Source organism: Camarhynchus parvulus, chromosome 1A, assembly GCF_901933205.1.
Source record: "Camarhynchus parvulus chromosome 1A, STF_HiC, whole genome shotgun sequence".
In the NCBI taxonomy this organism is placed as follows: domain Eukaryota; kingdom Metazoa; phylum Chordata; class Aves; order Passeriformes; family Thraupidae; genus Camarhynchus; species Camarhynchus parvulus.
Window position 1 is genome coordinate 48,292,083 of NC_044586.1, and position 19,443 is coordinate 48,311,525.

The window sequence follows — 19,443 nt, forward strand, 5'->3', positions numbered from 1 at the left end:
CACTCTTACACACCAGTATAAACACCAGTATACACACACACACTCTCACACGCGCGCACACGTGCGCGCCCGCCCAGCGGAGCGCGGTCTCCGCCCCCCGTGCGCACACACATACACGGCGCGCACACACACACACACACATATCCATCCACACGACACACACGACACACAAATAGTCGCGACAGACACATCAAGCGGACAGCCGCGCACACGCAGCCGCCCGGGCACACCGCACACCCCGCGCTCCCCCGCCGCCACTCGCGGCCCCCGCCATGCGCTGAGCGGAGCCGCGGCCCCGCCAGCTCCCAGCGCCGCTGATCCCGCCCGCCCGCCCGCCCGCGGCGTGGGGGCGGCCGCCGGGCGCGGTCGCGGCGCGGAGCCCCGCGAGGGAGAGGTGCAGCAGCCCGCGGAGGCCGGCGGGCGGGCAGGAGGCTGAGACAGCCGGACAGGCAGGCAGGCAGTCGGAAGGAGACGAGGGACGATTTGGACATGCTCATTCTCGGGAGCTTGGTTGCCTGCATCCAGCTCATCTGTATCATCAGAGTGGGTGAGTGATCTCTGCATGAATTCATCTTCGGGCTTCGGAACAACTTTTCTCCCCGGGCTCCGGTGGGTTTTGGTCTCTCTGATTCCTTTTACATAGATATGCAGGGGCAGTCCGTGCCTGTTCCACACCGCGAAAACACGCTGTCAACACCATGGGTGGACGCGTTTCTCCCGCTCCTTTTACCTCAGCCGCCGGGCTCCGAGGATGCGCGGTACCCACGGCACCGCCGGCGCTGCTCCGAGCAGGGCTCGCCAGCCCACGCTGCCCCGGCTCCCCAGCGTGCCCCGCCGAGCCCTGCCGGGGTCCGGCCCCGCTGGGCTGCCGGCACCCGCGGGGGAGGGACCGGGTGTGCGCCGGTGACAGGGGGAGAGAGAAAATCCATGGCCAGCAATGCTGATATCGATCATCTCTGGGGACGTGGGATGTGAGATGTTACTTAAGGTCTCGAATGAACTGTTCCGAAGAGAAGGGGATGGAGCAAAATTTCGCTTTAAAAATTACTCGTTCTCCCTGAACGGGTAGCGTCAGCGGTTGCCCTAAACCGTGCAAAATACGAGTCGGTCATTCACGTGGGACCCCGCATACAGAATATGGATTCATATATAGATGTTAGTAGGACTGCTTACATAACCAAATTCATTTTCAGCTCATGCAGACCTGTGCAACTGGAGTGCATCCTAAAAATCATGCCGTTCCCTGTTACATGATAAGATGGTTATTATAACCAGCGTGAGTCACTTAATGCTGTTAGAAGTGCTTCATCAAATAAACACTAGCAGCTTTTGTGGTCAGGTTTGTATCCTGTTGGATGGTCGTTTTGAATTTATAAGTTCTAATTAAATAGATCACTAGAAAATACCAGTTGGCTGCTCATATTTAAGTATAAGGAACTTGGGAGCTTTACCTCCTTGTGTACAAAACCAGTCTTACAATAGGTCTGCGGTGACAAAGTAGTCACTAACCTACATTTGTCACCCAATAGGTGGAGCTGCTTCTGAAACCATGCAGCTCTATAAACAAAGATCGGGGTTAGGTTTCACTTCTAATTTAGTACCAAGTTCTGCTAGTTAAGGAAAACTACTTTTTTATTTTATGGGAAGAATGTTTTTGCCTCTTTTCAGAAAATACTGTGGAATGATTTAACTATAAACGTGATGAATGTAACTGATTGTCAGTTAAAATGTATCATATTCGTAAGGGCATTTATAATATTTTAATGTCACTTTTAAACTAACCTATTCCTAAAAATAGGGTGCTTACTTCAATTCTCTTACTTCAAATAATTCCCTTATACTATGGCAAAGAATGGTCTGTTATAAAACTTCTGATAAGTTTTAATAATGTCTTATATTGACAACCTGTTTCCTAAAATCAAATGTACTCCCAAGTCTGTTTAAACGAAAAAAATAATAGCAGGTGCTTTTACAGGTATGTGGAGATATATGAAAATATTTGAGAACAGATCAAGTATATGATAATATCATCATAATGTAATACAACTCAGTTGAATTTTGGAAATAACTTCCCTGTTCAGGTGATCCTATCACACTGGAAGCAATGCAAGACATAAACATAATTTTGTAACCCTTTTTGTTCGTTTGTTTTAAATAATTTCATCTAGCATCTTCTTAGAAATAAGCTGGTTTTATGTAATATAATGTTTGGGTACTTGTTGTGCATATGTATGTTATATTAATGAATTTACAAGATCTGACAGGATGGGAAAAGGTTTTCTAGTCACACTCAAGATTTAAGTGCAGCTACTTTTTGTTTCTCTAGACAGATACACTGTTGTTTTCAAACCTGACCTGGAGAGGACCCCCTTTCTAGATGTGATGGATTGATTTGGTTGCAGTGGTGCATCCTTCTGAAGACTCATGAGCTAGACTTGTCAGTGTGTTCAACACTATGATTGTTTCCAAGAATGAATACCCTGTACAGGCTATTAGATTTATTTAATCAGATTTCATTGGAATATGTTCCTGTTTGATTACCTCTCTGTAACAAATATGCTATGATGTGATAACATTAGTTCATAGAAACTAATACTTAGAATCCTGATATCATTTTCTTCGGTGTTTTTTGTTTGGTTGGTTGGGGTTTTTTTCATAAAATATAAAATAAATTATTGCATACCACCAATGTATGGTTCCAAGGGTTTGGTGAGCGAGAAGAACTGGATGGGACTGTCTGGCTCTTACCATTAAATATTTCTGGTGCCAGACCCAGGGCTCTGTGAATGGATTGGTGCTGCAGAGCATGGCAATCTGCCTTTGCATTGTGGAGCCTATGCTTATTAGTGTGAGAGGCTAGGCAACATGGAGATCCCAGCCTCATTTGCTTGTAGTTTCAGAAAATGTTGTTGAGTCCTTAGCTGGTCTGGTGCAGAGCTTTATCAGTGGTCCTTTCCAGGGAATCTGATTGGGAGATTTGCTGTTGACATTGGGAGATTCATCAGGGAAATCTGTCTCATACATGTCCAAAAAAGACAAGCCAAGTCAGCATCACTGAGGAATAAACTGTTAGAGCAGATGGAGGCAAAAAGTTCTTCTGGGAATGACAAGACAGTGACAGTTCATTCTTTGCCCTACTGAAGAAATGCTTAGGAGCTTAATTCTAATATCCCTGCTGAGTTATGAACAGCACCTTCCTTCACAGTGCTACTGAAGCCAAGGAACTTGATTACATCAAGTATTGATGTAATTATTTATGGAGCAGGGTATTATCTGAGTACTCTCAGTGAGGGCTGTTCAGTGAAGTCCAGTGAAACCTGTGGCGTGAGAAGCTATTCAGCCACAAGAGCTCATAAGAAATCCTATGCCATTGTTTGTGAACACTACTGTGTGGTTAGATTACCTATTAAGCTCTTTCTTTTACTGAGATTAAAGGAAAAAAACCCAACCCTATATGGACAATTCACTTGTTTTTTTACATTTTTATTTTAAATGAGAAATTTACGAATCTGTAATCTTCAGCCTGCATGTATCTCAGACTGAAGGTACTCTTTGGAAATCTGCCCTGGCTTGCTGATGTGTTCCATATAACCTGAAAGTCAATGAGGTGTGCCCTTTTTGAGCCTTTTGTTGCATTGTTCCTATGGAATTAGTATCTGGAGCCTTTTCAATAAGTAGACTATTTATGAATCTGTGTAGGCAAGAAAATGTTCATAGAAAAAGGAACATATTTTAACAAATTAGACAGTAATTGTGGTTAAATTTGGGTCAAAGAAGTGTAAATATTTAGGCAAGAGTTAAAAATATTGCATGCTTTCATTAGCAAAATGTATGGGTAGTTTCCCCAAATAAAGTAAAAACTGTCTCTAGAATTAGCTACCCTGCATCTTACTGCTGTCACTGTCCGGCCTCAACCAGGGTTTTGCCTTTCAAAATGCAGCTCATTAATCTATGAATTGCTTAATTAGTTGTGTCTCAGTTTAATTTCTCATTATCTAGAAAAGATCTCTTGTTTTTAGTTTGTTTCTGGCACCCCTGTGCCATGACTTTATTTGCACAAACATGGTAATCATTCCTCTAAATACTCTTATTTTTCTTACACATCTGACATCAGGACAGTATTTCCAAACTGTCAGGCAGCAAGCACCTCACTATCAACATGAAAGCAACTTCTCTGTGCTCTTTACTGGAGGGTCACTACGAAAAATTATGAGACTCTGAAGCAGAGCACCCCTTTGGCTTCCCAAATCCAATCACACTTTGTGCTCATTCTCATGTCCACGTTTGGATTCAGTAAGCCCTTAGACTATTAAAGGACTGTGGGATCAGGTCCCTCTTTTTTTGCACTGGTCTCTTATTTTGGAAATATTTTTGTAGGCCAGTTATTTGGCACACCTAAAACTGAATTACATCACAGTAATATTAATGTATATTACTTCTAAGGCTTTAGCACATTTTATCTTAAGATTATATGTTCCTGTGGATGAAGATACATAGCCCCTGTGGAGATATTTAATCCCGCCATATCTAAAATATAAGAGCTAAAACAAAACCTGAGAATTTCAGAACTAATTTATTTTCTATTTTAACCACCTATATTGTGGCCATATATATGCTATGCATTTTTGTACCATAGAGATTTATATGTATCAAAATCTAAATATACAGTATGGATTTATTTTAGGTTCAAATACTGGCAGGTATGAAAAGTGACAAAATTAATGGCATTTTCAAAATAATGTCAGTTTAGCCAAATAATTACTTAGCACACTAGTCGTCTGTAGGACATACCTAAAATAGTTATGTAGTTTTCAACATGGAATCAATACAATTTATAAGGAGAGTTTTCTCAATTGCACTTGGCCTTACTTCATCTCTGAATTTATCCTTTTATCTGGATTCCTGGAGAGAAATGAAATAGTATGTATAAAACTAAGATGGTAATTTGAAAATATTATCATTACAATCTATATTGTAAATTAGAATGTTAATTTATGAAAATAGGCACTTGCCCATTTCTTAAGGAAGGCTATTCCCTAGATATTCAGTGCTCATCATTTAAGTGGCCACTTCCCACTACGAGATCTCTAATTAGGAATTTAAGGGTGAACAGATTCTGTTCTTTCCCTAACAATTTCAATTCCTCTTCAAATGTGCTGTGCTTCTCAGTATTCCCCGTAGGGCCTGGAAGTCTGTGGCAGTTCCGGAGCCTCCAGCTCCCATTTAACAGCTCAGTTCTCACAGCTTCTTGCACCATTTATGTGGCTTTCCTGTACAAGACATCCTTTGGCTATTCAATAAGCTTCTTTTCCCATAAAGACAAAAGTTACCTTTTTGAATACATGTCAAGCCTTCTGTATTAGAAAGATGAATCTACAGGAAGAAAAGGACTTACAGTATTAAATAAACAAGATCCACTAAATGAAAGATAGCAAATATTTCAAAGAGGCTGGGACTATAAATGAAACTTGGCTCCTGCAGGTTGTTGAGGAGCTGTTGGTGGCAGAATACTTTTGTAGGAAGGTATGGTGCAGGTTGCTTGTTGAATACAAATTACTGATGTTGGTCCATTCAGTCATGAGGCTAAACTGGAAATAACTGGAAATTTTAGAAACAAGGTGAGGGTTTATTTGCATCACTGGCTGGTAATTATGGCGCTATCTGATACAGGTGAAATAATAGACTTTTTAAGTAAAGCAGATAGTGTGTGAGAGTGTCAGATTATTCTAGATGAGGCAGGTCTCTCAAAAACTCTTATTGCCCATACTTGGCTTTGGTTTTCTTTCATCCATTGGAAGTAGTTATATTTCACCCTGCAAATCAGTATTTTTCATTACTGTTTGAAGACCCCAGGAGTTTTGTTTGAGTTAGTTAATTTCAGAACTCATTATTGTGGTGAAAGTCACAAGGATGGTGAAAGTACTATCCTACATCTGCTGAGGAATGCTTGGCAATGGAACTAGGATGCCTGTGGAACTCAGGTGTCTAAACCCAAAATTTTAATCAAAAGGTTCCCTGACTCAGCTCATACCTTGATGGCTTCCAGGAAGCTTTCAGGCAGCTATAGTTCCTCTCCTGCATGTGTCTTACCTGACCTTACTGTGTGCATCTCAGTGCCTCTTTCACTCCAAAGTTTCATTGGATCCACATGCAAATGCCCTTTCAGGTGACTTTCCTGAACCTTAAGTCAGTAAGGCTTCCCTAAATATCTGCTCACAGAATCAGGTGTCTTGATCTGCCTGCTGCTACTTGTCTTCAGGACAAAGGACAAGCTGATGGCTGTGCCACCTTCTCATATTGTAGCTCAGTCACTGAAGCCTTTTACCCAGACAGTCTAGAGAGCAGGCCTGATCTGAAATAAAGGGATTTGAACCATGCCTTCTGTTTCCAAACATTAGGTTTGTCAAATCAGAAGACTTTTCATACTTCTTGTGTAATATGAAGCAATTAAGCTTATTTTTCTAAATTAAAAAAAAAAAAATTGAGAGAGTTCTGGGCAAAATCTTAAAAGAGGTTTGCTAAGCAGTTAGAAACCACATCTATTTCAGGAGTTTTTGGAGCCGGAAATGGAACCTGGGAAAGTTTGCAAGAAAATTTTCCAGCATATAAGTTTGCCTTTTTCTCACTGTTCCTTGAGCACCCACTTCAGGCTTCCGAAGTAAGGATTCTGAATTAGAACGATGCTACAGCAAGATAGGAAATATGAGTTCTTATGCCTCCTCCTACTCAGTATTTCATTATCTACTTGCTGGATACAATGCATGAATCACTACCCCTGCCTTTTCTCTGGTTGTGCTCTGAAAAAGATCGGATTTTGCTTGTTTCTTTAATAGTTCCACATACTTATTCAAAGAAGGGAACCCTAGGCTGCAGTTTTGAAAGACTAACCTCTCAAAGGTGAGCAAAGCCCAAATGTTTTTTCACCAACTCAGCATTTTACATCAGCTGCCCTGATCAGCTGAGTACCACTTGGGCAAGCCAGTTGCTAGTTACTGCACTCAGTAACTGCTTAGATCACCTAAAGACTCTGGAGCAGCCTGAACTTCAAGGCCCTGGAGCCTGCTACTATTGCCTGGAGTGGTAATTCTCTTGAAGCTGCCTTGCACTTGAAATTTTTTCTAAGTCAAGGCTATTGGATACATCTTTCGCACCACAGTTTCAGATTCAGCAGCTAAAAAATAGGCTAGATGTACTTTGGCCACTTGCCATATAAAAAGCACTATTTCCTTATCTAGATTTTTCCAGCGTCCAGTTAGACATACAAGGTGACATGTTTGGGTTTTTTACTATCCTTTATGTTTCACTAAATGTAAAGAATGTAGTTGCTTTGAAATTTTCTCTGTGATATTGAAATATTAAAAATCCTAATGTGCAGGTAGCATTCAGCAACTTTTATTTCTATATGAAGCTACTAGGACTTCTCACCTGACCAGTGAGAGATTTCATTAGAAGCTTTTGGGAGCACTATATCTGTTAGTAATTTGGCTGGGAATTGTCATCCTCATTGCCAAAAAACTTCTGCTAAATATTGGATTACCCGAAGGCTGAAATATAAAGTAGGTAACATTTGAAAAGTTATCCATCTTCACTGCCTCATTTATCTGTTTGCTGAGATAGGATAAGAGTAAAGCAGGGAAGAGGTGGTTAAACAGTAACATTGAAAGGGCAAAATAGGATACATCCAGAGTACTTTTACTGTGTTAAAATCATGTTACAAAAAATTGTTCTTCAAAATCCTATAAATTAAAAATGTTGCATAAAAGTAAATCACATCAAATGTATCTTAGTGAAAGACAGCATTTTGTAAATTCTGTAACAGAATGTGACAAAGAATTCTTGGCTCATTTAAAATTTTCTTGTCATTTGTTAGTAATGGTTTTTACATGGTCAAAAACTGCAGTTAGTAAAAAATGTATGTAGCCAAGTAGAACCCTCCAAAAAGGATGCGTCTCTCCAGATCCCTTCCTGTGTGCAGTTTTTGAGCTTATCAGTGGTACTAGGGGACATTGCAGAAAGAGCCTGCCTGTGGTGTGAACAGGTGAATGATCTCCTTTTTCTGGTGCCTGAGCTTACGTAGGAGGTTGAAAGACTAAGGAGTATTAGGGAAAGTGAAAGGGAAATATGTTGGTGGAGTTCCTCCCTTCCATCCTTGAGGGAGGTCCACCAGGAGTTGGAGGACTCCCATGCCTCCCGCTGCCAGGCGATAGGAGGAGACCTGCTGGATGGAGGGGAGCGGAAATGGGTCCCTGCTCAGGGAGCTTATAAAAGTTCTTCCTGACCCGCATCACCTACTCAGGTGCCACTTCAGAATAGGTATGAGGCCCTGGATCTAGAGGGTCAGACAGAGGACGTAGGAAAAAATGATCGGCCCAATGAGCCTCCCAATTACACTTTGTCTGTAGGATAGATTACCACCTCTAACATTAAAAAGAAAAGAAGGGTAGTCATAGTGGGTGACTAACTCACTTCTGAGGGGAGCAGAGTCCCTTTGTGTTGGACCCATGTCACAGGGAGGTCTGCTGCCTCCCTGGTGCCTGGCTATGGGATATTACTGAGAGACTCCCTGGGCTGATTCAACTCTCTGATTATTACCCACTGCTGGTATTCCAGGCTGGCAGTGAAGAAATTGAAAAGAAGAGCACCAGGGAAATTAAAAGGAACTTTAGGGCACTGGGTCAAGTGGTTGATAGAGCAGAAGTGCAGGTAGTGTTCTGCTCAGTCCCTTTGGTGGCAGAGAAAAATGATGAAAGGAATAGGAGAGCCCACATTATTGGCAAGGGGCTCAAGGGTTAGTGCCATCAGCAGAATTTTGGGTTATTTGATCATGGGGCAACTTTCATGGCACCTGGCCTGCTGGAACTGGATGGGCTCCATCTCTCTGTTAAGGGCAGAAGGTTTCTAGCTCATGAACTGGCAGAGCTCATTGAGAGGGCTTTAAACTAGGTTTAAAGGGCGAAGGGCATGCAGTTGGGCCATCTGGAAGCAGGCCCAAGGGTGGTAAGCCAGAGTTAGGGGTGAGATCAGCAGCCCAGCTGAGGGGCATGTGCACGAATGCCCACAGCAGGGGCAACAGACAAGAAGAGCTGGAGGCCATGGTCAAACAGCAAAGCTCTGATGTAATCACCATCACAGAAACGTGGCGGGATGACTCACATGGCTGGAACACTGCACTGGTAGCTGCAAGCTCTTCAGAAGAGACAGGAAAGGAGAAGAGGTGGAGAGGTGGCCCTTTATGTTAGGGAGGCTCTTGATGGCATGGGCAGTGAAACTAATGACAATGAGGTTGAGTGACTATGGGTAAGAATTAAGGGGAAGGCCAACAAGGCTGGCATCCTACTGGGAGTCTGTTATCATCTACCCAACCAGGAAGAAGAGGTGGATAACTTATTCTACAAGCAGATGAAGGATGTTTCAAGATCACCAACCCTTGTTCTTGTAGGTGACTTTAAGGTACCAGACATCTGCTGGGAAGTTAACATAGCAGAAGAGGGGCAGTCCAGCAAGTTCTTAGAGTGTATGGAGAACAACATTTTGTCACAGCTGGTGAGTGAGCCCACCAGGGGAGGCACTATGTTGACCTGTTGCTTGCAAATAGCGATGGGCTGGTGAGAGATGTGGTGGCTGGAGGCTGCTTGAGGCATAGTGATCATGAAATTACAGAGTTCTCAATGTTTGGTGAAATCAGAAGGAGCATCAATAAGACCTTAACATTGGACTTTTGGAGGGCAGACTTTGGCCTATTGAAGAGACTTATTCAGAGATTTCCTTGGGAAGCAGCCCTTAAGAACAAAGGAGTCCAGGAAAGGTGGGTGTGCTTCAAAACAGAAATTTCAAAGGCACAGAAGCAGACAGTCCTGATGTGCCAAAAGATGAGCTGCTGAGGCAAATGTCCAGCCTGGATGGGTCAGGAGCTTTTGGAGGAGCTAAGGAAAAAAAGGAGGTGTACCACCTTTGAAAGGAGGGTCAGGTATCTCAAGAAATGTTTAGAGCAGTTGCTAGGGCATGTGGAAAAAAATTAGAGAGGCAAAAGCTCAGTTAGAGCTCAAACTGGCAACTTCTGTGAAGGACAATTAAAAATACTTTTATAAATACATTAACGGCAAAAGGACAATCTCCATTAATGGTAAGGACAACCTCCATTCTCGATTAGATGCAGGAGGGAACTTAGTACCTAAAGATGAGAAAAATGCAGAGGTACTGAACACTTTCTTTGCCTCAGTTTTCCACAGAAAGACATGTTGTCCTCAGGACAACTGTCCTCTTGGGTTGATAGATGGTGTCAAGGCAGAATGGTCCCCATGTTATCCAGGAGGAGGCAGTCAGAGAACTACTGAGCTGCTTGGATATTCATAAATCCATGTGACCAGATGGGATGCATCCCAGGGTGATGAGGGAGCTGGCAGATGAGCTTGTGAAGCCACTCTCCATCATTTACCAACAGGCCTGGCTCACTGGGGACGTTCCGGATAACTGGAAACTGGCCAATGTGACACCCATTCACAGAAAGGGTAGAAGGAGGAGCCTGGTAATTATAGACCAGTCAGCCTGACCTTAGTACCGTAAGGTAACGGAGCAGTTTATACTGAATGTCATCATGCTTCCCTTACAGGATGGCCAGGGTATCAGACCCAGCCAGCATGGGTTTAGGAGGGGAAGGTTGTGTTTAACCACACTTTTTTATGACCAGGCACCCCCTTGGTGGATGCAGGAAAGGCTGTGGATGTTGTGTACCTGGGCTTCAGCAAGGCCTTTGACACTGCCTCCCAGAGCACACTCCTGGGAAAGCTGGCAGCCCACTGCTTGGACAGGAGCACTCTTTGCTGGGTTAGGAACTGGCTGCATGGCCGGGCCCAGAGAGTGCTGGTGAATGGTGCTGCATGCAGCTGGTGGCTGCTCACCAGGGGTGTCCTCAGGGGTCTGTGCTGGGGCCAGTTCTGTTCAATATTTTTATTGATGACAGGGAATGGGGTATTGAGTCTTTCATTGTAAATTTGCAGATGACACTAAGCTGGGAGCATATGTCAATCTGTTGGAGGGTAGGAGGGCTCTGCACAGAGACCTGGACAGGCTGGATAGATGGACCAAGTCCAATAAGATGAAGTTTAATAAGTCCAAGTGCCAAGTCCTGTATTTTGGCCACAATAACCCCCTGCAGCATTATAGGCTGGGGACGGTGTGGCTGGACAGTGCCAGGCAGAAAGGGACCTGGGGGTGCTGGTGACAGCCAGCTGAACCTGAGCCAGCAGTGTGCCCTGGGGGCCAAGAAGGCCAATGGCATCCTGGCCTGTGTCAGGAATAGTGTGACCAGCAGGAACAGGCAGGCCATCCTTCCCCTGCACTGGCACTGGTGAGGCCACACCTCAAATGCTGTGTCCAGTTCTGGGCCCTCAGTTTGGGAAGGACATTGAGACACTTGAGCATGTCCAGAGGAGGCAACGAGGCTGGTGTCAAGACAGTATTACATTCAACAGAATTAATTCAGGAATACTTAGATTAGAAATTATTCTTTTAATCCATTAGTGAAAAATAGCTCCATGAAAAATTCCTGAGGATTATGCAAAGATATCCTTTAATCTGAGTCTTTTTCAGTATTTTCTGGTTTTTGCTATCCACAGTGGGATTTGTAATGCATGAATCAGCAGACAAAGTATGTTTCCATGTGGCAGTAGTCATCTCTGTCTGTATGGGATGTTCCAAACGTTTTGTGTGAGTGGTAAGACTGTGACAGAAAATATTCTAATGATTTTTCTGAGCAGTGGTTGTCCTCATGAAAACAGGGTTTCGATTAGATATTAGAAAAAATGTCTTCACTGATGAAACAGGCTGCCCAGGGTAGTGGTGGAGTCACTGTTCCTGGAAGTATTGAAAAAAAACATGTGAAAGTGGCACAAGGGGATATGATAAAGTGATGGACTTCATGGTTGGACTTGATCAGCTTAGAGGTCTTTTCCAACCTTGAGGATTCTGTGATTCTGTGAAAAATGACAGCAGGAACAGATATGCCCTATTGTTAGGAATATGTGTGAATCTTACGTGACTTGATTAGCTTTTGCAACTACGTGTTTGCTGTAGAAAAAGACATTCATCATAGTAAAACATATTGCAAGTGCACTTTAGAGCAGATTAAAAATATCCTTATTGTCCTGCTGAATGGAAGAAGACAGGTTCAGCTAAATCTGCTGAAGGTAATAAGACAGTGATGAAAAAGAAATAGTTTCAGGTTACATGCAGTCAAGTGAAATACAGGAAAATGTATACGGAGCAACCAGAAAATCAAGTCCTGGTTTTGGTGAATAAGGTAATATGAGTTAATCAGCTTTTTCTAGTATGATCTATGTGTTCATCACAATTGTGCATTTGAAAAAAACTGAAATACAGGTTTTCATAGTTTGCTTCATTAGTTAAATAATTCCTTGGATGTGCAAGAGCTTTTCAAAACACATGTAACCCTGAAATCTGTTGTTCACTTGAAAGAAACAGGAAATTCAACCTATTCTGAGTATGATTAAATCAAAGAGGTTTCATCATCTTGCAGTGGAACTCAAAATGCTGGGTGTGCATAGATTGGGACTCACAGCAGACAGCATGCCCTTTACTGGGACATGCAAGCTTGGCTGGTAAAATAAAGATCAGTGTAGATAGCAAAATGTGAAAAGAATAACTAACTGGGACATACCTCTCAGGGACACATATTGGGAATAATTATGCTGACACATCTTGTTTAGCTGGCTAGATACATGGAATTCACAACTGTTGATCATGCTATCCCTAAACCAGCTATATGATGCTGATACTGGACACTTTCCATCATCATCTAATAATACAATATTTGCCAAAGAAAGAGGAGATGGCAATCCTAAACACTTCCCACATATTGAGATTTGAACCACAGCTGTGGAGGGCAATACGATCCACAGTATGACAGAGCACAGCAGCTGGGGATGGGCAACACTGCTGATCTGTACCAGGCTGAAGATGGGAATTGTAGAAATGTTTGAAAGAGAAAACCTAACTATCCAGTATGGGTGGGATAAGGTGTTCAATGTGGCATTTCCAGGTGCTAGACTTGATCTTTGCCCTCTCCTCTTCACTGCAGCCCTGCTGCACTGCTCCAGAGTGGCAGCTGCTGCTGTGTGTGAGCAGCAAATCCCGAGCAGCAAATCCTTGGTCTCTTCCTTCTGCTGTGGCTCCCTACCATCTCCCCCTCTACACCCCCACAGCACTGTCACTCTGTGGCTGCAGTAGGGATCTCTCTAGTGGAATGGACACAAATGTGCTTTTGGCAGCCTGTGCTGCTGGAAGGGCTGCTCTGCGATGGGCAGTGGGCAGGAAAGTACATTCTGTAGGTTGGTTCAAAGCCTTGGGTCAGCAGTTGGCCCATGCTGGGTTATGTCTGTCATAAAAGTAGTGATACATGGAATTCCAGACCCTGTCTTTTATCTAGCTGCTATCCAGTGTAAAACCAGCAGGATTTCTATTGTCTCCTGTAGTTTTGAAACCTGATGAAGAACGCTGCGGTTATCTCCTGGTCAGGTGCTCAGCCTGTTACTTATCTAGATCTTCTGGGTATCTCTGAATAGTCACTTGCTTACCCTACACTCATAAAGTCTCTGCATCTTTCAGTCTTGGACTAGTTGCTGATTTTGTTGTGTTGCAGAAGGTGAACCAGCTAGACACAAAAGTGCATTGTAACTCTCACAGAAAAGTGTGTAGCTGTATCATTAGTCTGTGTAAGAAGCGTATACATTTGCACCACCCCTGTTGGAATAACAGGAGGTTTTTCTGCCATAGGCAGGTATGGCAGCTGAATGAGCAACTGTGCAGTGCCCTGGAAGAAAATACAGGGAAAATACATGTGCTCCTTTTTGTAGCAAATCAGATGCTTTAGATGGCATAGAGACAACAGATGCATTTCCACAATGAGTCACTGAGTTTCCCTACAGCCCTGCATCTCCAAGGCTTTCAGCTGAGGTGAAGCATGTTATGCTGCTCCCAGTACAGTCAAAACCTTAAAGGCTTAGTCAAACCTATAATTAATTAATGGTGGTGTTAGACTTAGAAGATATCTCACTAGATGAGCACTAAGTCTGTTGCTAATGATTTTAAATCTATGAAGCAACTTCCTAAAACCCTTTGAAATTGGCAATTATAATGTTCTGTCTTACATGAGAAAGCTTTGATCACTCCAGAGCAGGAAATAAATGCATGACTTAAACTGGAGAGATTCAGTGACAGAACAGCAGCAAACTGTGAAATACAGTGGCATGGCAGAGAGCCAGAAGAAGATTTGCTGTTGCTCCTTCCAAAACTCAATTTGAAGTCATTTCAGTATTTCTGTGTTGCATAAATGACTGTGAAAGTCCTAGGAGGTCTGCAGTTGCATGTGCTTACAGTCTGAAGATAAAACTTAATTGAAGAATTTTTGCTTTCATATCTTGCTCATTTTTAAAAAATTCCTATGCAATTACAAGGCTACATTCTGACACAGCTCTAGAAGTGAACCTAATGAAAATCTGACTTGTTCTGTCACAGGTACTTAAATGTGATTTTTAAAAAAAGGTTTTAAGTATATGTGAAAGTCTGTTGTTTTCTTTTCAACAGTAGGAATACTTTGCAGAGAAACCAACTGGCTCCAGTCTAGAAGCTTCATTTTTGCTGTGGTGTTTTCTGAGAGCAAAACATGTGAAGCTATCTTCTGTGCTTGACTAATGCTTGTTGTGGCTTTAGCAATGCCATCCACCAAACTCTTTTCCTAATTTTTTCAATCTTTAATGAAATCGTTAAAATTAAGCAGGTTCTTAAGTATAAAACAGTCTGGTATTTGCTTGTAAACTTTTTACTCTTCCTCAAATAACTCAGTTATTAATGTGTAGAAGAGAAAATAGGAACATTTTAAGAAAATAAAAATGCATTCTAAAAAGACTCTGCTTTTAAGGATGTATGGGGTCTTTTTAAGCTACTGTACTTCTGTCACCTGCATATAATAAGCACCTGTTAGAGGCATCTTAAGAAACATTTTACTTACTATGATTAATTGCATAATAAATCCTCCCTAGTGGCTGTTTGATTAATTGAAAAATACTGCAAGTTGCTTCTTGAAAGAAGAAATGTAAATGTAAATTTATTTTGTTATGATATAAAACCATTGCAAATATTATTGCAATGGTTTTATATAATAATAAAATAAATTTACATCCAAGTAGAATGAGGGGGAAAAGGTCTCTCTCTCTAATTGTTCATAAGCTTTCCACTGAGGGATTAAATGTTAGCACTGTGCCTATTGATGCAGTACTAGTACACTTCAGAAATTTTACAAACGTTTGGGAAATTTATAACTGGTTATTGGAAATACAACTATTTAAAATACACAATGTATGTATTTCATTGCATGCAATATATTTATTTCATTGCATGCACAGATGAATCCTTTAACTGGGCTTTTACTTGTGTTGGATATTTATTAAAAAATGAGATCTCAGGTTAAACTGACATGTGGAGATACTGTATAGTCAGGGAATTGCTACCATTTATTATTTATGTATTGACAACATTTACGTGCACCTGTCAGTGACCAGGGTTTCGTTGCATTAAGCACCATATGAACACAGAGCAGTAGTATGACCCCTACTCTAAGGAATTTAGAAATAAAACAACATACAGAAAGATAAGCTGAGAAGATGGAGAAAATGGATGTTAACTGCTAAGAAAAAGTCATATATTAGTATAAAAAGCAGTTGAGTTGGTGAAGCAGCAATTTGCCATCTTTTCTAGCTGTTTCTATGAGTACCAGTTTTCAAAGAGGCGTTGAAGGTGTCTGTCTCAGTTCTACATCTGTAAGGTAGAGGTAGTAATACTTTACTAAAGGTATTTTGTGTGAACAGGAGTATGTTCACATTTCTGAAGCTCTTTGAAGAGTGAAAAGGTTGGCCTGAAGTCACAGGTGACAGGGCAGTGTCCCACTGTGAGGAGGCTGTGCACGGAGCCTCTGCAGCCTCTGAGCACCCCAGGCACGCGTGAAGGCAGCTCCCTTTGCAGTTCCCTGGTGTCCCTGGTGCAGCCCCTCCCGTGCTGTGTCAGCCCCAGGCAGCACTTTGAGGTGAGGAGAAGCATTCACCTGGAGAGCTGCTGTATCCTGATGGTTCAATAGGAAGCTGAAAATCATGAGACCTTGGAACTGAACCTGCCAGTATCTACTTGAGCATGTCATTTTACCTTCTTTGCTTGTTTGCCTTCTGCAAAGCTGAGATGATAAAAGCTGAGATGATATACCCATGCTTTCTGACATTGGCTCAGGAACAGAAGTACTGCATATGTACCAGGTGCAGACATAGTACAGTGTGCACATGGGCATGGGAGCAGCCGAGGTGTGCTGCTTTGGGTGAGAAAGGGAGTCCTTTCAGCCTGTGCACAGCCTTCCTAGTGCTGTGTGACTTCACTTAGGGGAGACTGCATGGACATTTACACCTGAAAACATGAGTCAAAACAGCTGATCTGAACATTTATCTTGTGGTGGATTGTCTCTGATCATAATCCTAAATGGGGGATCTCACGCTGTGTGACCTGCTGCTACCCAGAAACTATGGGCTGCAACAAGATCTCATACCTCATGGTCCCTGAATGTCAGCATGGAGAAATGTGGGAATATCAGGTAGGCATTTGCTGTGTAAAACAAAGATGTAACATCTCACAAAAGGAACAGTTATACTGAATGGGGACCCCACTGATGTTATTTTATCTAATTGCTGTGTTCGTATGAAGCATGGTAGTACACTGAGACTCACTGAAAGTTGGGTTTTCCTCAGGTGTAGCAGTCAGTAAAGCTTGGGTCCATGTGTCACGTTTGATGATAATAAAAATAATGATACTCTTTATCCTGTGTAATTTTTCTTCATATATCATTCTCCATGCTACAAAGGTAGCATGTGAGCACAGGTAGAGGGGTGGTGGCTGTTGGCAGCTATTTTCCATTAGCTGCCATTTCAGTTCCACAAGGTCTTGCAGCCCACATTTTCTAGGTGATCCCTGGTGCTAAATGAATGGGTACAGCTCTTCACTTTTATGCCCTCCATACTGCCTCTTCATGGAGCATGCATCCTCACCCTGCATGCTTGTGTGTTTGCTGCCAGTTACCACGCTGCAGTGTCCTGACACATTCCTCTCCGCAGTTCTGACTTCAGGGAGGTGATGCCCTGTACCCATTTGTTACTTGTACTTCAGAAATAAGTGTTAGCTTCTAAGTTGTTACCATAAGGCCAAATAGTGACATGGACAAAAGTTTTAAATTGCACAGGTGCAGTGGATAAAATACTACATTTCTTTGTATTCTGTCTTTTAAAAAATAGCATATGTTAAAAAATTAGTTGAAGGACCATTCCAGATTTCTGATGCCTTCTGGTAAATGATAACTTATGAGGGGAAAAACAGTAAGAAAAATGGTGGGTCCCATTAACAAGAGGAAGAGACTTAATGGTAGCTTCCAGAGTCTTTAGTCTTTTCCAGTTTGTAGAAATCCCAGAAGGATTGAGAGAGTAAATGGAAGAAAAGAGCAGCAAAAAAAAAAAAAAAGAAAGGGAAATTGAGAAACAGGAAAGAGGGAGGGCGAAAAGAAGGAGAAGCAGTGATGGGTTTAGGGAAGGAAGAGACATCACCCCCTGCCCACTTACCCACACTTCCACACTGCCTTGGCCTTTGAGGTTGGCCTTCAGCCCCTCCTCTCTTCTCCCTCCTCATAGGGAACCGTATGCACTCCCATTCTCCTCCTTCTGTTTCCCTGCCCCACATCTGGATGTGAACCAGATTCCCTTTGGAAAATCCTACTCTTCTAGAACAGTTCTTGTCTGAGGGTAGGAGGGAATACTGCAAAGCAGATTCTGGGTAATTGCCGCTCGCTGCCTGTGGCAAGTATCCATATCTGAGATTATCATATAAATTCTACTTGTACTACATACAGTGTCAGTGCAGCTCAAGTTCTGTGGATTTGTTGGCAATATTACAAGTAAATTATTGAAATAGTTGTTAAAGAGTGAGCCTTGACCATGCTATTCAGGCTGTAATGACCACTGTAACCTGAAATCTTCCAAGGAGCTTTATTGTTTTCAAAGAGAAATGTGTGTTCTTGGGCTGAAAGGTAATTTGGTTGGAAGAATACATTTCATTTATAATGAATACATCCTAAACTAATGCTGCCTCCTTGAACATTATGTAAATCCAGGATTTGAGGGTAAAACTCACTTCCTAAGGATGGCACACTGCTGCCCCTATGGAAAGGACATTGGTGTCTGTTACAGATTAAATGGGGACTACTGGTTTTCACCAAAATGTACAGACCTTTGGTAGTAACTCTTTGTGAGGAAATATTTGAAGGAGAGTTAAAAGCTTTGGACTTGTAAGGACCATGTTGGGAAGAGGTTTAGCATGTAACAGGGAACAGACAGGCTGGTATGGCAGTAAGTTCTGTAGGTTTTAAGTTTTTTTCAGGGAAACAATATTTAGAAATAAGTTTCAGCTAAATCTCACAATTATTTTAATTGGAGAAAACAGCTCTAAATTCTTTTTGATGCAATAACTGTAATGAGTACTATTTTAAGAATCCACCCAAGGCTCTAGTCATGAAAGAACATGTGCTTGACTGGGTTGCGTTCACTCTGTAAAATAAAACTGATGTTCTACTTGCAGCTCTAAAGAGAAAATCTCCATTTATTTTCCTCCATGCCAGAATTCAGTGATGGCTCTGATGAGTATCTTAGTTTTCCATGGAAAAAAAAAAAAAAACCAAAAGAGAAAAAAAGCTGTAATTACCTATGGAAAAACAAAATTAAGTATAAAAAGAAATTGTCAGGAGAAAAGGCATACTAGTGCAAGTCTTGATCAAAAAAACCTCTTCTGCTCAGTTCTAAAGTGTGTACATAGCATTTTAGATGTACATCTACTAGGTGTTACAATTTTCTGGTGTACATTGTACAACAAATAACTTTCTAAGAGTAGGGCAGTATTGGGGTGCTGTGCTGTAACCCCAGCCAGCACTAAGCCCCAGGCTGCCTGTATAAGAGCAGTAAGCCCATTGTTTTGGCAATAAACCAGACACTGCTGGATAAATTAAAATGCAACCCTTTCATCACTGCTTGATTTAGCAATTAGCTGACATCAAACTAGGAAGCATGCACTAGGCAGAGTACAGAATGTGATTTCTCCATATTAATACTCTAAATTCTTTTATTGCATATCTATATAGTAGGCAGGATTAATACTGATAGGGTTTCCTCTATTTACAAAAAAAAAATCCTTAGTCATGTTAAAGTGTTATTTTGCAGTTGCATTCAGCATAGATAAAATATTCCTTCATTCTAAATATAATTATGACAAAATTAATAATGACAAGCCTTGAGAAAATAAGTATGTGACAATTAATCAAAAAGTGGGTTAGATATGAGGGTTAGATGATGA

At 41.9% G+C, this 19,443-nt stretch overlaps 1 protein-coding gene across 6 annotated transcripts in view; it reads left to right on the forward strand.

Moving 5' to 3' along the window:
- The first annotated feature begins 356 nt into the window (after window positions 1-356).
- PTPRZ1 (protein tyrosine phosphatase receptor type Z1) overlaps window positions 357-19,443 on the forward strand; it is a 129,293-nt gene continuing 110,206 nt past the window's right edge. For all 6 annotated transcript variants that reach the window (XM_030961041.1, XM_030961044.1, XM_030961042.1 and 3 more), the window contains exon 1: window positions 357-547. In XM_030961041.1, coding sequence (XP_030816901.1) covers window positions 490-547 — 58 coding nt within the window. In that variant the 5' untranslated portion in view covers window positions 357-489. The remainder of the gene's footprint in view (window positions 548-19,443) is intronic.